Source organism: Maylandia zebra, linkage group LG22 (genome assembly GCF_041146795.1).
Source record: "Maylandia zebra isolate NMK-2024a linkage group LG22, Mzebra_GT3a, whole genome shotgun sequence".
NCBI classification, from domain to species: domain Eukaryota; kingdom Metazoa; phylum Chordata; class Actinopteri; order Cichliformes; family Cichlidae; genus Maylandia; species Maylandia zebra.
The window spans coordinates 19,985,539-20,006,854 of NC_135187.1; the positions used below are offsets into that span (position 1 = coordinate 19,985,539).

General features: G+C 41.3%; 1 protein-coding gene across 1 annotated transcript in view; it reads left to right on the plus strand.

Moving 5' to 3' along the window:
* The first annotated feature begins 11,561 nt into the window (after positions 1 to 11,561).
* Positions 11,562 to 21,316, plus strand: part of gabbr2 (gamma-aminobutyric acid (GABA) B receptor, 2) — a 204,500-nt gene continuing 194,745 nt past the window's right edge. The window contains exon 1 of the mRNA XM_004547985.5: positions 11,562 to 12,642. Within this exon, the coding sequence (XP_004548042.2) occupies positions 12,328 to 12,642 (315 nt within the window). The 5' untranslated portion in view covers positions 11,562 to 12,327. The remainder of the gene's footprint in view (positions 12,643 to 21,316) is intronic.

The window sequence follows — 21,316 nt, forward strand, 5'->3', positions numbered from 1 at the left end:
TGGCAACACTGGGTGGGACATGACAACACCACCACCTGCAGGAAGATTTTCTCTCTGGTACCTTGTGTTCTGATACCTGACAACTTTTTTCTTGAGAACTGAGACCTGACAATTTTTTGTCTGATACCTGACAACTTTTTTCTTGAGAACTGAGACCTGACAATTTTTTGTCTGATACCTGACAACTTTTTTCTTGAGAACTGAGACCTGACAATTTTTTGTCTGATACCTGACAACTTTTTTCTTGAGAACTGAGACCTGACAATTTTTTGTCTGATACCTGACAACTTTTTTCTTGAGAACTGCGACCTGACATTTTTTTGTCTGATACCTGACAACTTTTTTCTTGAGACCTGACGATGTCCTAAAATGTTCACCGTATACAGGAGTACTGGCAGCACATGGAGATTAAAAGTGAAGAACAATTTTTTTTAATTCAAGGCAAATATAAAATAAATTAAAAATTATCACTTGGAGAAGGTGATTGAACAGTTACAAAGGATGATGTAGTAATAACTCAAAACCAGCACAGAGAAAGCCTATGAAAATATGTCTTTATGAGGGATTTAGAGGACTAGCTTGAGCTTGTTGATCTCATCTCCTCAGACTAGTAGTTCAGAAAAAGCCTGGTGTGGGATGACCAGCAGAGCCTTGGCTGAAGACCTCAGGTCATGACCATGGGTGTATGTGAAATACAGTTTGGTATGAGCTCTAGAATCTTTAAATCAGGTCTAAAATGAACGGGTAGCCACTGAAGAGAAGCTAAAATAAGAGTGGATCAGGTACAGTTTGTATTAACTTTTTTGGCTCAGGCAAGTGTATAGTGACTTGTAGCAGTTTAATCCAGAGATAAAAACATGTATCAATGTCTCCGGATTTATTTTTGATGAAGCTGAGCTTAACTTACTAAAATAACATGGGTGAGATAACTGACATGCTTATAAAAGCTGAGGTGGTTGTCAAAGACACCAAGGTTTTTACAATATTGGCCTAACTTCATTAGTGAGGAGCTCAGATGTTTAGATGTGTGTGTGTGGTTGATGCATCAGGGCCAGTAACTATTACAGTCTGTGCCATCCAGCGTTTAATATCTCAGATCATTCAGAGCATTTAGTTTAGGAATGCTACTGTGGTTTAAAGAGATGAACAGCAGATACAGTGTGCAAACAAGTGGGATGTCGGCAACATGGCTGCCCAGAAGTTTTCTATAAATCTGAACTGGTGAACAGATCGTCAGCTCGATAATTAGGGCCCGGGGTGACCAGAGAGCACAGTGAACGAGCTCGTAAGAAAGCCATCCAGCGTCTCAGAGTGACGCTGAAAAACTAGTTCATGCTTTTATTACTTCCAGGCTGGACTACTGTAATTCATTATTATCAGGATGTCCAAAAAACTCACTGAAAAGCCTTCAGCTAATCCAAAATGCTGCAGCAAGAGTGCTGACAGGGACTAGAAAGAGAGAGCATATTTCTCCTGTTTTGGCTTCCCTTCATTGGCTTCCTGTTAAATCCAGAATTGAATTCAAAATCCTGCTCCTCACATACAAGGTCTTAAATAATCAGGCCCCATCTTATCTTAATGACCTTGTAGTACCACATCACCCTATTAGAGCACTTCGCTCTCGCTCTGCAGGCTTACTTGTTGTTCCTAGAGTATTTAAAAGTAGAATGGGAGGCAGAGCCTTCAGTTTTCAGGCCCCTCTTCTGTGGAACCAGCTTCCAGTGGATTCGGGAGACAGACACTATCTCTACTTTCAAGATTAGACTTAAAACTTTCCTTTTTTCTAAAGCATATAGTTAGGGCTGGACCAGGTGACCCTGAATCCTCCCTTAGTTATGCTGCAATAGACGTAGGCTGCCGGGGGATTCCCATGATGCATTGAGTTTTTCCTTTCCAGTCACCTTTCTCACTCACTATGTATTAATAGACCTCTCTGCATTGAATCATATCTGTTATTAACCTCTGTCTCTCTTCCACAGCATGTCTTTATCCTGTCTTCCTTCTCTCACCCCAACCGGTCGCAGCAGATGGCCGCTCCTCCCTGAGCCTGGTTCTGCCGGAGGTTTCTTCCTGTTAAAAGGGAGTTTTTCCTTCCCACTGTCGCCAAAGTGCTTGCTCATAGGGGGTCATATGATTGTTGGGTTTTTCTCTGTATCTATGAAGCGCCTTGAGGCGACTTTTGTTGTGATTTGGCGCTATATACATAAAATTGAATTGAATTGAATTGAACATGTTTGGTTTGATTATGTTGATCATTCCTAGTATTCCTGATGACAGAACTGACCATATGATCATTACTCAGTTTAACCCCCCTCTAGCATGGAAAAATCAATCATACAATTATAAAATTATTTATTTTGCAATAATCACTAATTTATTAATTTATTAGCACAATAGCCTAAATTCATCTTTGCTCAGTTGCTGATATAAATCATAAAAATCCCCCACGTTTGACATTTTTAAATTCACAACACACAACAAATGCTATTTTTTTCTGTTTCAGAATGATTCACAGATGTATTAAAGCATAACCTGTCCACCCCGTTGCCGCTATTTACAGTATAAACTTGTATTTCTTGTAATTTTGATCATATAGTTGAAAAGGTTGTGCATCACATGAGTAATAATGGCTGACTTAAGCACAAACGGTCCTTCTTCTGCTGTTCATCCTGTTGCTGTTTGCACAGTAAATATGGGCACACAGTAGTAGGAGGGTTGGTCATTGATGTGATATAAATATTTCTAATACTTTATGGTTATTATTTTTATTTAATAGATTTGTGGAACTTTTAAACCTTTACAGGATTGGACAGGGTTAGTTAGGGATGATTCAAATGTCAAGTTCAAAGGGCATTTCATCTACTGAAATTTTACTTAATTTACTTTGTAGCCATAAAATCAAATCAAAACTGTATTTTAGAAAAAGTTCACAAGTGTGGCATCTTGTTTTTAATCCATCCTCTCTAAGGCCTTTGTTTGTAAAGTAGCTGATCACAGAGACTGTAATGGATTTCTAGAGACAAAAAAACATTACGGAGCCATTAGGATGAAATCATCAGGAAGCAATCCACAAGCAATCAGTGATCAATATACGTGCTGGTTCTCAGAGGCGTTGGGGCATGTCTTGTGTCCATTAATACAATTTCCCCAAGTGCTCTTCATTCACTACATCTTTATCACAGAGAGCCACGCCGATCAGCCCACACATAAATCATCCAGTGGGTTTTAACCCCTTTAGAGCACGCACCTCTTTGTCTTGCTGGATGGAAAGATGGTTGTGTATAATTAATGCTGGTGGGGTGAGTCGAGGTGTTAGGTCTTAGAAATCTGCCGCACACCCCTTCTATCTCTGAGCATGTGCGCTGCAGGGCGGCACATGCTCACGCATCAGCATCTGTCATTAACTTGACCCAGAGAAATGCCTTGATTTCTTTTCCTGTGCCTCTTTTGTCTGCAACTTATTCTCCAACTCTCTCTCATTTCCCCCTCGATTCCTCCTTTTGAACTCTCTGCTCTCTCTTTGCTCTTCTCCTTATCGCCCTTTCACTCTCCTACAGTACACTTCCTACTCAGAATTTGTTTGGTGAAGAATATTATGCTTGCGATGAATGTGTGTTCATCGGATATATATATATATATATATATATATATATTCTTTTTGCTTGCCTTTGTGTGTTTGGATCTCTTCATACCCACTAATTAGAATGACAGTTGGGGCTAATGTGCAAAAGCGTGACTCTGGCTTTCTTGTGAGCTCGTTCACTGTGCTCTCTGGTCACCCCGGGCCCTAATTATCGAGCTGACGATCTGACATCCGACCACTAAAACAGAGACGACACATTGACATATTGTCACATCCAACTTTAGCCTGGATCTTTTTAAACTTGAGGTTATGCTCCATTCCACAGACTGGTTTTATCTTTGCTAGTCGTGCCTAAGAATTTATGAACATTTGCTTAGAAACTGTATGATAAAACTGGGTTCTCCTATATCTGAAAATCTTTGAACAGAAAATTCATTGCTTGTATATATAATTAATAGTTTGCAGATTATGCTTTCAGAGAATTCTGCATGACGGAAGAGATCAATCAATCAGAGATAAGAGGGCAGTGGACAGTGGGTGTGGTAGCCTTTCACTAGCCTATGTATTATTGATTTCATTCCAAATGTGGTATGATAATACTGCTGCCACATGTTGCTATAGTAAGTATGAAGTACACTCATTAGCATACACATATACTGAAACGATGATATCTTATTTTGTGGATCCAGCTTCTGTCTGTTTTCTTTGTCCAAAAGCAGATAATTTCCTTGTTTTCCCTTCAAGAAGAACCTTTGCAGCTATCATACACACTTTTTGCAAATCCATGGTTCACCGTTACACCAAACGCAATATTTTGATGAAAATACGATCTGCATATTTGCTTTGTATACACAGTCACATTTACTTGCGATACGTTCAACCTTCAGGCATGTGGAATTGCTGTTAAAATGATCATCTTTGCTCTTGGAGCTCCTATGCTGTAGATGACGTTAGAAAGATTCATTGTAAGTGTGATTATGTAAGACACGGTTCTTGCTATTACTAGGACTTGACAGTAATCAAAATAGTGTCCTCCCACAGCACAGCTGCAACTGAAGCTCCTTTGAAGGCAGTGGCCTACTTTATGCAGTCTCTTCTCATACTCTTGATTTAATTTCAGAATGGAATAAGAAAGGCTGCGATAACCCCTTTGACCAGGACAAATGTAGCCTGCCCATTCAAGATTATCTCTCCAGGGTGCACAGCAGAGAGCAACCTTTAAATCAGAAACACACAGTGTATTTTTTGGGGCCATTTGGAGACAATGGGCCTGCAAAATCCTACAGGCTTTATTTTCTATAGTGGTGTTTGTTCAAGAAATTGGCCACACTGCATGTCATGTTTTGACACTTTTGCTGTAATTATTACATTCAAGCTACCAGGTGCCTGGGCTGAAGGAAAAAAATGTGTTGCCATATCAATTCAACCATTACAAGGTGGGCAAGCGGATGAGAATCCCCTTATTTTCTGGGAAAACAATTCTGTCCTCCTCTATGCATGATTATAGAGATAACCATATAACATTAAATAATATAATATGTGTACTCTCAGCTGTGATGGTGATTATATGCGCAAAACAATACATTCTGAAGTTTGGAAACTCCTATACTTTGCAGTGATGAACCTCTAAAACAAAGGGTTGTGAGACATTGTTCTTATTGCCTACTGTTCAGTAGCACAAGTTGAAACCAGACTGCATTTTGTCAGCTTCATTACCTCCCAGTTGAATCATGCAGTTGCCATATTGTTACAGGGTAGCTACGTCTCCTAATAGTGTTTTTGTAGGTAGGAGTTCCGCTCACAATTAAAATCATTATAATTTGCTGAATTTCCAAGCAATTTCTAAGTGATTTCCCTGGTATTTATTTTTGATAGAATTCTCTAATTTCCAACACCCCTGCTGGCCACATATCTAAGCATCTGTTTTTCTTGTTGAAGATAAATAGCAGCCACACTGAAAACCCCTGTAGGCCACAGACAACAGTTGCTGCTGAATAAAATGCTATATATTTGTTTTATGTCTGCAGAATGTGATAATATTCCAATTCTGGCAAAATGTTACTTATTTCCCAAGTTGACTTAAACCAAACAAACGCCTGTAGTGACACTGGATCCTGTGATAGTACTTAAAATTATTCAAAGGGTTTCGGGAAACTCTGGCTGATTGGGACCCACACCCAGTTTCACACCTTGGCTCAGGCGATTAGAGGATCATCAGGGGGTCCTTTTGTCCCTCTGTGGGGGGTTACTCCCACTAGGTTTATATCTGGGACTCTCCACCATTTGACCTTAGAACTGAAGAAGCTTCTCGGATGAGAGGTGAAACGTCTTCAAGCAACTTAAAGAAGTCCAGACGCTTTTCTTTGCAAGCTTCTTTGACTACGATGACCTGGATGACTGAGAACCTTCACAGACATACTTAAAATTATCAACTATAATACATTATAGTAAAAATAATACTCACACAGTAAAAATACTAAACTATTACACAAAATTATCCTGGTTTGCTGACAAACAGAGGAAACCTGCTCATGTGTAATGGAGCAAAGCCCTAACTGTACCCCCCAGTTACTTTCGGTGTTTAGTAGTTTTCTCTACCTTGATATCTACGGGCTGATTTATGTTTCAGCTGAATCAAAGTCTTTAATGATAATGCTACCTAACAAATAAGGATATATTAGAACTAAATTTAGCAGTTCTAATCTATTTAATATATATATAAGTATAGTCACTGTACTGTGCAAAATTTTACTAACTTACTTACTTAGCTCTTTGCTTGGTTAGCTGTTTTAATTCTTGATATTAAGTGTTAAGCTAGTCACATTAGCTTGACAATTACTATCAAGTTTTAAACCTAGCAGTGAGATTGATCTACTGCCAACTGGTAACATCTTTTTTGTCCTTCACCCCCAGCTGGTCTCAACAGATGCCCCTCCTCCCCTGGTTTTATCAGAGGGTTCTTCCTATTAAAAGGGAGTTTTCCCTTCCCACTGTCACCAAGTGCTTGCTCATAGAGGGTTATATGATTGTTTGGGGTTTACTCTCTGTTATTGTTGGGCGGTTACCTGACAATATGAGGCGACTGTTGTTATAATTCGGTGCTATACAAATAAAATTGGATTGAATTGAATCTGTCTGATGAATTCAGTCTAGCTACCTTTGGACTCTTGGTATATTATACAACAGCTACTGAAAAGCAATTCAGTGCATTTAGACAAGTAGACATGGCCAAGACATCTTACTGAAGTTCAAATTGAGAAGAATGGGAAAGAGATCTAAGTGACTCTGAATGTGGCATGCTTGTTGGTGACAACAAGGCAACATTCAGAAGGTAGCATCAAAATTTGATGTAAACAACATGAAACCATTGGATCCATCCTGCCTTGGATCAGTACTGTAGATACAGGTTGTTGGTAAAATGTATTTTATAGCATTGAGTAAAAGCACCTTATTTCAGCATCACTCTGTCCAGCTTTAGCTTGAGTCAATTCTAAGCCGAATGGCTGCTAAAAGTGAGGATATACACAGCCCTATAAGACCAGTACCCTTAGCCCCAGGTTACAAGGCCGTGTCCTGCTGTTAGTGGTCTGTAATCTGATCACTACATGGTGGTGTGATGTTTAAATTCAGTTTCTTGTATTTCAAGACAGCTGCATTGGATTGGATTAATGCAGTTATGAAGAACCTAAAAGCTTTTTTCTTGAACATTTTAAAATACGCTTCTTTTATGTATTCTTTAACCTGCTGAAAACTTGGTGTGCCATGGGCCTAAACTATCCCTATATGAGTATATTTACGAATGGTTAATATTATCCTTGTGGGATATTTTAAAGGGACTTATTGTGCTAATTTCATTATCTTACTGTGAGCCTTGATGCGGGTTCTCAATTAATTCAGTGTCCAAAAAAGCTTTTTTTTTTAGCTCCTCCCTTTCTTTCTATTAATTGGCTGCCCCTCGCAACCAAAAAGGTTTAAACAGGAAGTAGTTGGGGATGATTAGAGCCAGAACTGTTTGCCTGCGATGACCTTTTGACTGCAAAGAAGGATATCCACTCCCACTGTGATTACACAATACGAAAAACTGCCTGAAGTTGAGAATTTAAAGCAGTTTGAAGCAATAAATTGCATGCACATATGCTGGTATAAATATTTTAAACTTTGCCTATGTTTAATAGGAACATACACCACTGTAACAGTATGCTACAGAAACTAATAAAAAGCATATGGTCACACATGACATATACAGTAAGTGGGTAAATCAAGGTCATAAGAAGTTTCAGTGGCAAGTTTTCCAACAAATCCAATGCGATACATGCCTTTTTCTTGAACCCAGAGGGAAATTTCTTAGTTGATAGTCTGTGGTCTTTTCATGTTTTCCAACTTCATAAAACATGCATTCTCTACTGCCTTGCATGGAGCACGCTGTGCTGAAAAATCGCTCTTCAACTTGTTGGTATGCATGGAATTTGCAGGACTGTGACTGCAGATTCTGAAACCAATTATTCAAATAGCTGCCACTGTAACTGGCAGGGCAAGCGTGTCGAGAACAAGGGAAAGAAGCATCTCAGAGATTCATAATAAAATGTGCCCTCCCTATGCAGTGGATTTGCATTCTGAGATAAAGTCCGTGTCCTTGGGTTGGAGTTTTAAAATCTGTCATATCTGGGATGACTCGAAACCACGATGCTGATCTGGACTAAATGAAGGTCTGCCCTATCTTTTGCTTCCTGGCATATCAGTGCAGCCTTTTCATGGTGCTGTTTTTATGTTCAAGGATGTGGAATGTGATGCCAAGTTAAACTGAGCCTCTATTACTTACAAATAGAAATTAACATAACAGCCCTCTGCGGTTAAATGGTGAATTAGGGACAGGATGGATGGATATGTAGCCTTTCCACCTTCCCCCACTTCAGACTCTGCAGAAATATTCAGTGTGATTGAATTATAAGAAAAAAAAAGTTACTGATTGGGTGTCCAGTAAATCAGCCTTAAGTTTAGGCTGTTTGATTTCTGCTTTCTTACATACAAAACTGACTCAAGATATACTCAAGCACAACCATATGAACTATTTATCTCATTCTGAATGGCTGGCATTTAGAATTCATAGAGCATCCTGTAGCATATTGTCAGAGTTTTGGTGAGAGATGTCCACAGGCCACCCCATTAATCTCTATTAAACAGGGACGATGTCAGCCACATCTATATCTGTGTACGTGGATTGGATGATGCATTTGAGAGACTTTGTAAATTTGCATAAAAACTTGTTTTTGTTTTGTTTCCTGGTGATCTCTAAATGCATTATTACCCCAAACCAAACAAATCTGATATAGTCAAACACATTCACCCTACGCAAAAGCTGTTGTCCAAGCTGTTACATGTCACTGAATCCGCAGTCATAAAATTTCATCTTTGATTGCTCAAGTACCAACATCTGCATAATTATTTCACTGCGTGCCCTTCATACCGTGCGAGTATGTTCTCATTAGTGATGATATATTGGTTTGACATCTCGCTTAGTGAGGACGGGTAGATTGGAAGGCTGTGATTGAAACCTTAATGAATGATTCATAATCAGAAATGAAATGTACATTTTCATTTGGGAATCTGCAATCATTAGCTGGACACCCCATTAGCCGGACAGCATTTCTACATTTGGAAAAAAGAAAAGTAGCAATTTCTATGTAGAGGTCTTGATTGATTATACCTGAAAATGTCTGTAGGCACTGTTAAAATATAATCCATATTTTATTTGCAAATTTCCAGCACATGTTATTTCCAGTTGAAGTACTTTTTCCTCGCCTTGGATTTAAAGAGTTACGTTGCTCATGGATTTGAGGTCCACATCATTTCTACTGTACTTCATATTTCATGTTTGAAGCCATCTCAGTACTGGACGGTTGTTTTGAGCGGAGGATTGTTGTTTTGTGCAAAACAAACAGATGGGCCAGTGACTTGACCTACTTCTTCATCTGGACTTCTGAGTAGAAAAAAAGGAAAACTATCAAGAAGAGGGAAAATACAGCGCTGTGTGGATGAATGCAAAGCATATATTATTTATTATTTTTGATTTAACTCACTTCCTTTATTTGAGCGTTTTCTTGACTGTTTTGTACTCTTTTGACCTTTAATTGGAGCCAACTTGAGTTTTTCTTCTATTTTTAGCTCGTTGTTGATTAGCTTAAATGTGTCTGACCTCACAGGCCAAAAGGTGGGTCAAAACAGTAATCAGCCTCAGACAAAAAATGTGTTTTACTATTGGTGTTCCCACAATTAAGATGTCTTATTTTAGGTAAACATTTCATGCAAATCATATACTGGTCAGAAAGACAGAAAGAGAGAGATGTAGATTCCAGCATTCCTCCAGGGCTATAACAAATTTCCTTTGTGTGACATGTGATTGGAGCTTCTTGGACTTGTAATAAGTGACCCATGTTGTAAGAACTATGGTCAATATGGCAGAGGCCTATTGACCGTGAGAGTTCAATGCTTTAAATCCATAACGGTGAAGGAAATTGGCTGTGTTAAGGCGTTAGATTCAGATCATGATCAGGAGTGTTTTCTATGCAAAGCTTATTTCATACTGCCCACTTTTTGATGCCAGCTGAGCCTACAGAGGGAGTTCATTTGGAAAGATGTAATGCTTTCATGTGGTTTATTTTAATGCTACTGCTTATCTGCTTATCCTTGGAAGGATGATTAAAAATACGGAATTACCAGCATTGTTTAAAATGGGAAAGACCCGCATGTTTTCAGCTGTGTTGCACTTTGGACAACTCATCATGGAAGTAAAGCTGTTGCCTCATCCCCGTTGTTTTGCAAATGTAGAGCAAAGCTCAGTTCGCACCTCTGACTTTCCAATGAGACAATATTCGTGCCATGCGCCACATTGGGAAAATACATTATATTCTCATTTGTGCTTCATTCATATGCTCCTCTCTCCCCCCCCCCCCCCCCCCCCCCCCATTTTTTTTTCATTTTTTAAAATGTAATGTTCATTGTAACTGTGGATGTGATACTGTGACTGTGTAGGTCAAACTGCCTTTGTTTTGAGATACGTTTGAAGCTGATGACTTGAAAGGCCTCCGTATTTTTTCCCGCATGTGGTGAAGAGTTACCCGCGGCAGCATATTCTCTTCTCTTCCCACGCGTGTTTAACAATACCAGGAAATGTGCTGCGAGCTATTGCGTCGACTGGCTTTTTTCTTTTTTATTGGGGAGGGGGAACCACTTTCCTTTCCTGCCGGAGAAATGTAATGTTTGCACATATTGGACATGAATAAGAAAGCGTATCCTCTGCCCTGAGGCTGTACAGGTAAAGGGCTAATGTACACGTGACAATGGAAGAAGAGACAACTTCAGCTACGCTACCGCCGAATGCTATTCCGTACCGTGCGCTGTCCATGGTGCTGAAATACTTCCTTGTTACTCCAATATATTGCAGTGTTTTCCAAGTATTTTACATATTTATGTAGTTATTTTTTTAATTATTGTTGGTAATAATAATAATAATAATAATAATAATAATAATAATAATAATAATAATAATAATAATAATTCCTCTCACATCCATCCATCCATCCATCCATCCATCCCAGATTCTGTATGTGTTGTTTGTTTAACAGTGGTTTCCAGACTGACGCCATCATATCACGAGGTTCGGCATTCCTAATGAGTAACTAAAAATACAAGAATTACTTTTGATGTCACTTGTGACAGTACAATTCACAGCTACGAGCCTCCACATGCATACACCTCATAGGTTTTAACTGGCCTGCTCCATGCATGTCTGACATGTGGCCTGTCTCTTAGATGTAATAGCCCAGTAAAACACCCTCGGCTGTCAGGCCTCCGACGAGTCTGTCCTGCATAAAACCTATGCAGCCTTCCCACCACGCTGCTGTATATCCGTCTCACCCTCCTCCCCTTCCCTTTCTCGTTTCCTCTCCTCCTCCACATTCAGTGCTCCCTCTTGCGCGTACGGTGAGCAGCAGCAGCGGCAGCAGCAAAGGCTTCAGCGCTTCTCTGACGCACCATCGGAGAGGAGATTCACAGTCCCACAGGCTGTCAACGCAGACGCTCTCGACATCTCCTCCCCAGACCTCTGCTGTCAAGCTTTCAGCATCAGCCTTGTTTGTTTTTAGTCTTTTCCCCCCATCTCCCTCCCTTATCTTGACATTTGTCCGCCTGAGCGCCGTATTTGGTGGGGATGCCCACAGTTGGCATCTCTTGGCTGGGAATTTACTTCGGAGTTGATTTTGTATCTGCAAGAACTGTCAACACGAGTGATTAATTTGTATCCCGAAATTGCCAGATTTTTTTTAAATTATTTTTTTAGGGGGGGAGGGGGGGCATCCTTCAGAACATTTTTTGTTCTTTATACAAGTGGTTCAGATTAAAGGTGAAAAGGGGGGGTTGTAGAATGAGAGGGTTGTTTGGACAGGAGATCGTTTGGATGACGGACACCGAGAGGCAGTAGCTCTCCCTCTGCAAAGCGAATCTCTGCGCCCTTGGAATATTCTCACAGAGGCACGGTTACACAGTAGAAATATTTTCTCAGTTTGCAGTCGTAATCCACGGGACGAGTTTGCCCACTGCAGGGGCTGCTGCGGCTTTTGCGTCTGTTCTGTTTTGAATTCATATCTCCTTGACGGACGGGCGCGTGAGGATCCCGGACGAGCCCGAATTTGCAATGCCCGAGCAGTGAGGGCACGGTGGGATTTCATTTGGTCACCCTGTACAGTAGCATGGCTCCAGCCCGGAGGGACTGCAGCGGCTGGGAGATGTTCCTCCCGACGGGATGTCTGCTCCTCTCTGTTTTGCTATTTCACCCTGCTCTAACCAAGGTGTGCAACGACCGCACCAAACACGGACAGGACAACAGCTGGTTCACCAGGGACGGGGAAAACTTGCCCATAATGGTTCTTATGCCCATGAACGAGTCGGCCCTGATGAGCAGCATCAGCCAAGGAATCGAGCCGGCGGTTCAGCTGGCCATCCAACACATAAGGGAGTCCGGGAAGTACTCGTTCTCACTCATCACCAAAATATACGACACCGAGGTAAACATGCAGACTAAATCTGCTCACTAAGCTGCCGCCGGCTGGCTCGGGCGTGCTTGAAACATTTGTATATGGCTTGTATGTGTGTATTTGCCTATGTGGGGGCGCGCGCGCGAACAGTCAGCTTGTGCACGTGTGTATGGCGCGCGCATTGCCCCGCAGAGCTCCACCGAGTGTCCCTCCAAAGGGGTTCTGTTATGCTTGGCATCTGCGAAGCCTCGTTGTTTTTGGCGAAGGTGTTTTTTTCTTCTTCAGTGCGCAAAAGTCAACTGTAGGTGTGCCCCCCCCCCCCCCCCCCCCCCCCCCACACACACACACACACTCACGAACATGATGTACGTGTCTGCCTCGTCCTCCTCATTTTAGCTGCTGTCGCTGGTAGTTGATAGGGCATTTAAAATGCAAGGTGCCATCACAAGGCTCTGCTTTATCTGGGTACTCTAGAGGCACACTTTTCAATGCTTTAATGGTTACTGCAATCTCTGCTATTCGCCATCACCAACCAGTGATTTAACGTTTTTTATTTTAAATTTTTTAAAAATCACAGCATCCGATCTTTGTTTCTGCAGTGGCCACTTTATAAGCGGGCTTTCAGTCATGAATCAGTGTAGCTTTCTAACGATTAAAGGGGCTGGTTCTCCTCGTGCCTGAAGATGGCGGTAATTGGTTGTACGATTTCTCCTGAATCCTGGCACCCTTGAAAAGAGCAGAACATCACAGTGTTCAAGCTCCAAATTAAGATCAATTTATTTGATAACGCTAACAACTCCAGCTGAAGTCCTCTTGAAGTTGCCAAAAGTGTAGACAATAGCTTGTTCTCCATAATCTATTTACACTTCAGTTATTTGACTCAACAGTATAGTGGTCCTTTAGGCTTAAGTAACGTCTATGCTTTTGAGCGCACACTGTGCAGCTGAGGGGTTTAATTTACCATCAACCTGCTTCCTTGATAGTTTGTCAAATTTCTATGAATTTCAGCGAGACAAGTAGAGGTTGAATGAACTGCAACTCTATTCATCTGTTTTATAGGTCGAGCCAGATCTGTTTTATTGTGCCACCTGTCCCGCTGCCTTAGAAATCAGCAGGTTTTCCTTACCGTGTGGGCACAGGTGTGTCCATGTGAAAGAGCACGCGCATCTCTGTTGACAGGGGTAAGCCCTCAGAGGCGCATGTGCTCAGACCTTGGGATTAATGTGCTGTTATGAGAGTTATGATTTTTCTCCTTCTATTCCCCTGGAGAGAAAGATGAGCTGGAAGCAAGAGGTCAGTGGGCCAGCCTGACACATGCTTGCTGGAAATGTCTGGTAGTGATGCCAGCTTTCTAATACTGGGAAGGCATGAGAACATTTTTATTTGATCACTTTGTGGCCAAAGGCTAAACTCCATTGCTCTATAAAAACCCAATGGCATTTCAGGGTGGTTTTCCCAGATGGGGCAAATGAAACTCCCAAGTTCTGGTCATGTTTTTGAAAACGACTAAGTAAGACTATTAGATGCCAGCAGTGAAACTTCTGTATTATTCTTTTAACAGCAGATCTCATAAATGCGTTGTTAAGCTGCTAACAGACTGCAGGCATCCTTGGTTGTAAAAACTAGGAAAAAATAAAATTAAAAAAGAGAGAAAAAGAATGTCCTCCAAATAGCTTATAGTATATTTACATGTGGAATCATGTGGCTCAGGACGCTGTGGTTAAAGTAAACAAGAGGCCAAGTGCAAATTGAAGCATATCACCGCTACTGAATATTCTTATTGTATGTTTGCAGAAAATAAAGAAACTGAGACTTTGGGGAAAATATGATTCCACTAACATCTGAAGATATAAGATGCTATTATTGTTTGTGAACACTTGTTTGTGTCTGAACAATAATAAGCATGTACAGCTAGAGAAGACCTTTGCCTGGGAGGGGGATATCACTGTAGTGCTGATTATATTGCTTTCACCCGCTGACTCACTTATAGGACCAATAATGTGACATCCGTGATGGTTGTGCTATTGCCTATATATGCGTTTTCATTGTACATTTCTTGCAATATCATTTTTAACTTACACACAAACGAATGACCTAAACACACACTCACAAACAAAGGGATGGACCCAACTTTCCACCAAGCACATGCTTGTCAGAAAATAATACATGCATGAGTGCGTTTGTTGCAACTAGCAGCAGGCCAAGTGTGTGCCTGCGTTGTGCTTGTACACATGTGTCTATGTTTGTGTGGGCACTGGGATTTAGCCCTGCAGATGTAAGTAATCAGTCCCCGAGCACAGGCTCTTTATCCCTTTATCCCCTGTCAGTGGAGCCATGGGTTAACTGAGCAGGCCTGGTCCATCCTTGTGCAGTGTGGGGCTGGGTGGTGGTGGTGCAGATGACAGTGAGGCACTCAGGAGCTGTCCTGCAGTAAAAGGCCGCAGAGTTGAGGCTGGTGAGCTAGTGTTTGGTGGATTGAAGAGGCAGCTAATGGAAGTAGAGCAGATATTCCGCCTTGGTGGTTTCAAATTAGTCTGATCAGACTGACAACCAACTCTTGAGATGTTTCAGCAGCACAGACAATTCAGCAGGCTGAGACAATTTCACATGAAAATACAGCCTTACTTAAAAAAAACAAAAAAACAGAGCATTTGAGGTAGAAAAGAAGCAGGATGGATTATATCAACTAGAAGGCTTAGCGGTGGAGCAGGAGTTGGTCCTTTACTACAGCTAGATGTGTGAGTGTGGATTTTTAGTGTAACCATGGACTGATACTGTAACTCTGCAGGCTTAGAGGATCAAAGCTTTGGAGAGGACAGGAGGCACTGGAAGAGGATGGAAGGGAGACTTTGGGCAATGAAAGGGTTCTAGGCTAAGCTACGCTAGTTCACCGGCTTATAGGATGAGTGACAGGCCCTTAAGAGGGGCCACTCAGGGAAATATCCCATTTTAGCAGAACGGTGATGGAAAGTTTTTGAATTGCAGTGACAACTTTTATTCAGCTTGAATCGTATGAGACAAAAAGCTATAAAATCAACAAGGCAAAGGTTAATACCGTGAAAATTCTAAGTGAAGCGTTGTGAATTTGAAATAATTCATTCATACACACTTAGAACTCTAGGGTAATCGCTGGACTTTGATACCTATATTCTTACAGCGAAGAGTGAACTCATCAGTAGAAACACAACGACAACGAGTTTGTTGCAGTTTGAGATGCGCATCTTGACCGTGTCCAGTGCACCGCATACAGTATACAGCTATTTCTGTTCTGCTAGAAGTGACCTATGTTTAGAGACGCCGCACACAGCTGCAGTATAAGCCGCTTCCCCTTTTCTTCTCAGAGGGCTAAATGCGACATGTCACATTTAAGCTTGTGATGGCGAGCCCGAAACCACAGTACAGTAGTCTTGTCCACGGGATGCTGAGCACCCCCACCCCCCGCTTAGTGTGTGTAAGGCATTCTGTCATTTTGTCACAAGAAGTTACGTTTTCAGTGAAAAGCCATTTTCATAATGGAGGTTACTGTTCTGCTAAGCATAGGTCTTGAGTCAAAGTGAGCTGGTTCAATGCTGATACTCTTGGTGGGGTTGAGGAAAATTTGTTTTAGCAACAGCTCTTTGTTTGTTTTGTTGGCCATTTATTTTTGTAGTTATTTGGGGGGAGAGCCTCTTAGAGTACCATCCAATGAACTTACTGTTTCACACGCTGAACTCAGCTTTAAGATTCTTTGTATAATAACCTTACACATACAAATGAAGTTCCACCTTTAAAAGTCTTGTATTTTCAAAAGGGGTCTGATGTATGCCATGTGTTATTTAAATGTGTGACACCTGCAGCATTTAGTGCCAAAGTGGTGACCTGGGAGGGTCAGCAAAGATTGCCTGTCACCATTCCTGGGAGAGGGTGAATGTTCAGCGTGAGCAGGGAAAAGCAGCATGTGGCAGTTCTGGCGCTCTCTGGGCATATAGAAAGTGCTGAGTGTGGTTGTATTCACTGACCCGACACAGATAGTGGGGATCAATGCGCAGCGGCCCTTCTCATAGAACGAACAGGATCTCAGGGGAGAATCAGAGAGTGAGGCGAGAGGGAAAGAGATGCGTAGGGCTGTTAGATGGAGATCCCGAAATAGGATTATATCATCTTCTGTGCAGGAAGAGGAAATGGCCAGCCTCTTAATTCATATTGGATCCTAATGTAATGCTGTTTGCATTGTTTCTGTCAGGCAAGTACTTTAATGGCTATTTGGGAAAAAAAAGAAAAAAGAAAAAAAGAGAGAAAGCAATTACTGCATGTGATGAGGTATGCATAATAGATCCGTAACAGGCTCCAAAGATCTTGTGTTACGTATATCCCCTCAGAAATTGATCACAGTGTTTTCTTTATTTGAATGTTTTCACACTGTGATTTAACAAAATGAAAGAAGCATGGGTCACAGTTTAATAAATATGCCAAATCTGAGCATTAATTGCTGACCTTTGTCTGAGTCAGCCTGCCAGTGGCCTGGAGGGCTTGAGCGAGACAAATAGCAAATGTGAACTTTCTTGATGAAAGGCTCTTTACGCGCCCCGAAGCTGGCTTTACAACAGATATTGTGACACACAAGTACACACAGAATATTTCGCATAAATGAAACACACAAACAGGCATGCAGCGCATTCACGCCTACATATGGTCACGGCTGTTGTCGATTGGCACCCCTGCAGCACTGCCTGAGGTCAGGATATTGTAGTCACTTGAGCAGTTAGACATGAAGTGTTGTTCATCTCCGGAAAAAGGAAAATGGACCCGCGGGTTCATCAGACCGAGTTATGCAACGTCAATTTGGGCTTTTCCTTGACAGATTTAAGTCTCCTCCCTGTTGTATTTTTTTTACTATCAAATGGTTGGAAATAATAAGAAAATGGAATGATTTCTGTCAAAGAAAGATAGCACGCTCATTGTCTGTTATCCCTAGAATCATGCTTACTACCATGTTATTACCCCCTAAGGACCTACTGTGAGCCAGGAAAAGCCTTGGAAAATCATTTAAAAAATCTTTTGTACCATGCATCTTAAATACACTGAATGATTAATGTAAATATTTGTCAAAGGATGCAAAGTTTGCATGAAAGACAATAAAGAATGCCTTTTTTTTGAGCATCCACACTCCAGAACTTTCAGAACTACTTGTTCCCTGTGCCCATCTCTTATACACCAACACTTTTTAATCACAATGGACCTGACCTTTTGACCACACTTTTCTGCTTCTCCCAGATGTTATTGCAAAGCTTACAAAGAGAAAAAAAGCCCTGTTTGACTTCTTCTTTTATCTGGTACATTGCTTCACACAGACCTCCTTTCTAATGTCTTAATTGCACAATGCTGTATTTGACATTGCTGGTGTTTTGACCACTAAAATTCAATGAGCGAGTTCAAGTGTGGCAAAAACAAATTAGAGCCCGCAGCTTGCATTTGCCTAGTGCAGATTAAAGCATGTTTGACGGATTCTTATTGTTTGCGCTTGTGTGTTGCTAATTTGATGGCGTAAGAGAGCTTGCACGGTCTTGTATATATTGTCTGCGCTTTCATGCTGCTTTTATGCCCGATGCGCTGACCCAATCAGGCTAATCACGTGAGAGGCAGCGGCGTAATTCCATTGTAAAAGCACTCTAAGCAAGTCCTGTTGGTTGCTTGCAAAGCAATCAGAATGTGTGTTTGCACTTGAGTGCTGCTGGAGGTTGGGGAAAGGATGGGAAATAGTCTGTGCACTGGATGTGTGGGTGGAGGTACTTATGTATATCTCTGTGGTTGGTGAACGTGATTGACCGAATGGTGATGGACTGAATCACCCCGCGCTGATATTGTTAAAATCAGGCAATTACACTGGAGCCTTCCACTGAAATAGAACACAGCAAAACTGCTGCTGTTAAAGGCATCAGGCATCACATTGTTAAAAGTATATTCTTGTTAATTTAGATCTTTATTAGCACACTGAAATAGAACATATAGAGCCAAGTAGCCTATTTTTAGTCCAAGATTGTTGATGTTGTAGTCAGTGGACTGTGCTGTAGTGTGTGCAATCATTTTGGTGTTCCATAAATGGGCATATGCGAGTATATATCAGTGCAAGCACTTGGGTAACCGTCTTTACCAAAAACACTAAACCCCAATAATGATCTGTCGCTATATCTAAATATACTCTAGCATTGTGTGTCACCTTAAACAATGAATCCAGCATCTAAATCTGCATACGTCGCTCTGACTTCACTGCATCTTAATTACAGCCAGTCGGAGCGGTGGTGTAGTAAAAGCGTTAATGAATTCAGCTCGTGATAATCAATTAGTTTTCAAATTAATTTGTCATTGTCAAATTTTAATCTTCCTTTCTTTATGCCTTCCTATTGTGCTTTCGCAGCAGATGCTATGATGAGACATCTGTTGGCATGCCCCCCTTACTCATCTTTTTCTTTCTTTCTTCAATGACTCTACTGTCATTGAGATGCACAATGACTCCAAAAGGTGGCAAACCAGGCATCTGGTTGCCATTAACATTAAACAAACAATTTCAGTACAAACCGTACAGCTGAATGACGGACACCCAGGAGGTAGAAAATGGGTGGGAGGATCAATGGGGAGGTGGGAGAGGCAGAAAATAGTGACTTGAGGAGGACGAGTTAAGGGAGATATAGCGTGAGGCGGCTAAACGGGAGAAAAAATACAAGTTTAAAAAGCTGGGAAATGGATGAAAATCTCTCATCTTTATTCAGTGCTGCTGAAAACACTGACAAGATGGCTGCTGCCATGTTGAGCACAACACTACGTCAGTCTGTCTGGCTGCCTCTGCTGGTGCATCTATAAAGTTGCCACTGATCACCAGCCAAGCCATTTGCGCAGGCAATTAGCACAGCAAATGTTTATCTGCTACTGTACTGCAAACTGTTTAAAAAGTCACTCTTAGCTCCCAAATGTGGCGTGCGCACGATGGTTTCTGCACTTTTTAGGTTTCCAAATAATACTTAAGATGTTCTAATCTATTTATTGATCCTGTTTTCTGCAAACAAGACCTCTAAAGAGGACCAGGAAAATATGTGTTTGCGTGCTTATGGTTACCAACCCCAAGAGAGGTTTCTTGCTGCGGCACATCTGGAGAATTTCCATCACTAAACGGCCTCGTATGTATGCAAGGGTGACACACATAAAATTCCTTCTCTTGTAATTATTTCGTCTTTAACCCCCCCAAAAAGCAGACCGTGACCAAGGTCCTACTACTGCAGATGACCTTTTTAAATAATGACTTGTGTTCTGCCCAATATCGCCCTTGTCAGCTGTTATTATGCCTCAATCCTGCAAATTTTCCATCCCCTCACTCCATCACTGTCCGCTTCTCTCACTCCTCATCAATCCTCCACCCCCTCACGTACGCACACATACTCACAGACATCGCATTCACCTCCCTGTCTTTCTCCCGTGAGTGGACAGAAATGAAAGGATTACCGTGGAATGGGTGTGCTGTTGTCATTAGAGATTGGACAAATACTCTGTGCATGTCCCTGTCTGTCGCTCTCTCAAGGGGACCCAGCAAAGAGCAATAAGCAGAGAGAGTCTGTCCTTTCTGCTCCTGTAATTACATTAAAGCTCGTGTAATTCTTGGCCAAAAAGCCAACAAAATATTGCCTGCGTCTTGGGAGGAGATGCACGCATGTGGGTACACAGTCGTGTGACCTGGCCTAAAGTATGCCCGCCATGAGAAAGTGACTTCATACAGGTGGACGTTTTCAGCCACTTCACGCCAAAGAATAATAGCCTTTCTTGCTTAATCGCCATCTACACTTGCAGATAGTCTTGCAGGCTTTCTCTATCATGGCTGCACATACACACACACACACACACACACACACACACTAGACTTGATCAGCTACTGCTGTTGCACTAACAAAGATAATATAAAAACATGTTATTGCAAGAAAATGTGTATTACTTGCTGATAACCCAGCACACTTGACCAGTTAAGAGGGCAGGACTATGTACTATGAAGCAAGTTCGACTTGGCTTTGCGTTAGCTAGCTCAACAAAACATAAAACCTAATAACAGATAATGGATATCGAGTTTTCTGCTTCGGGCTCTCACATAAAAGGGGGCATTTGAATCATGTTCCATACAAATTAAGCTGATAGTCCATTAAAAAGGAACAGGTCATGGACAGTTATAAAGGATCTGAACCCCCCCCCTCACAAAAAACAAAAACAGTAATTCGTGTGCTGCAGATAAAGCAAGAGAGCAACGCAGTGGAAGATTATCAGTCTCGTTAAATAAGTTAATATATTGATTTTACCAGTGCACTCTCGGTGCTGGTGTTTATTTCTAACGTGATAGCTGCACATTAGAGCTCTGAAACATTAAACTGGATCCATTTAAACATTATCTCTCAAGAAGTGCATTTAGGTCTGATACTGTCATGAAGTCAATATTAAAAACATTTTGTTTTGTTTTTTTGCCAAATCAAAGTAAAATTGATCTTATTGATTTACCACACCCTTGTTACTAATGCATGGCTCAACAGGTTGGCATACTGGATATAAGCTATTCTCTCAGCTGAGAATCTCTGTTACTGTTGGAGTCTATTATCAAAAGATAAGAGAAAATGTGGCACTTTTAGACCCTTGAAAACCAAAAGTTTCAACATAACCTGTTAACATAATGTTAACATAAGAGCACAACTTGCCA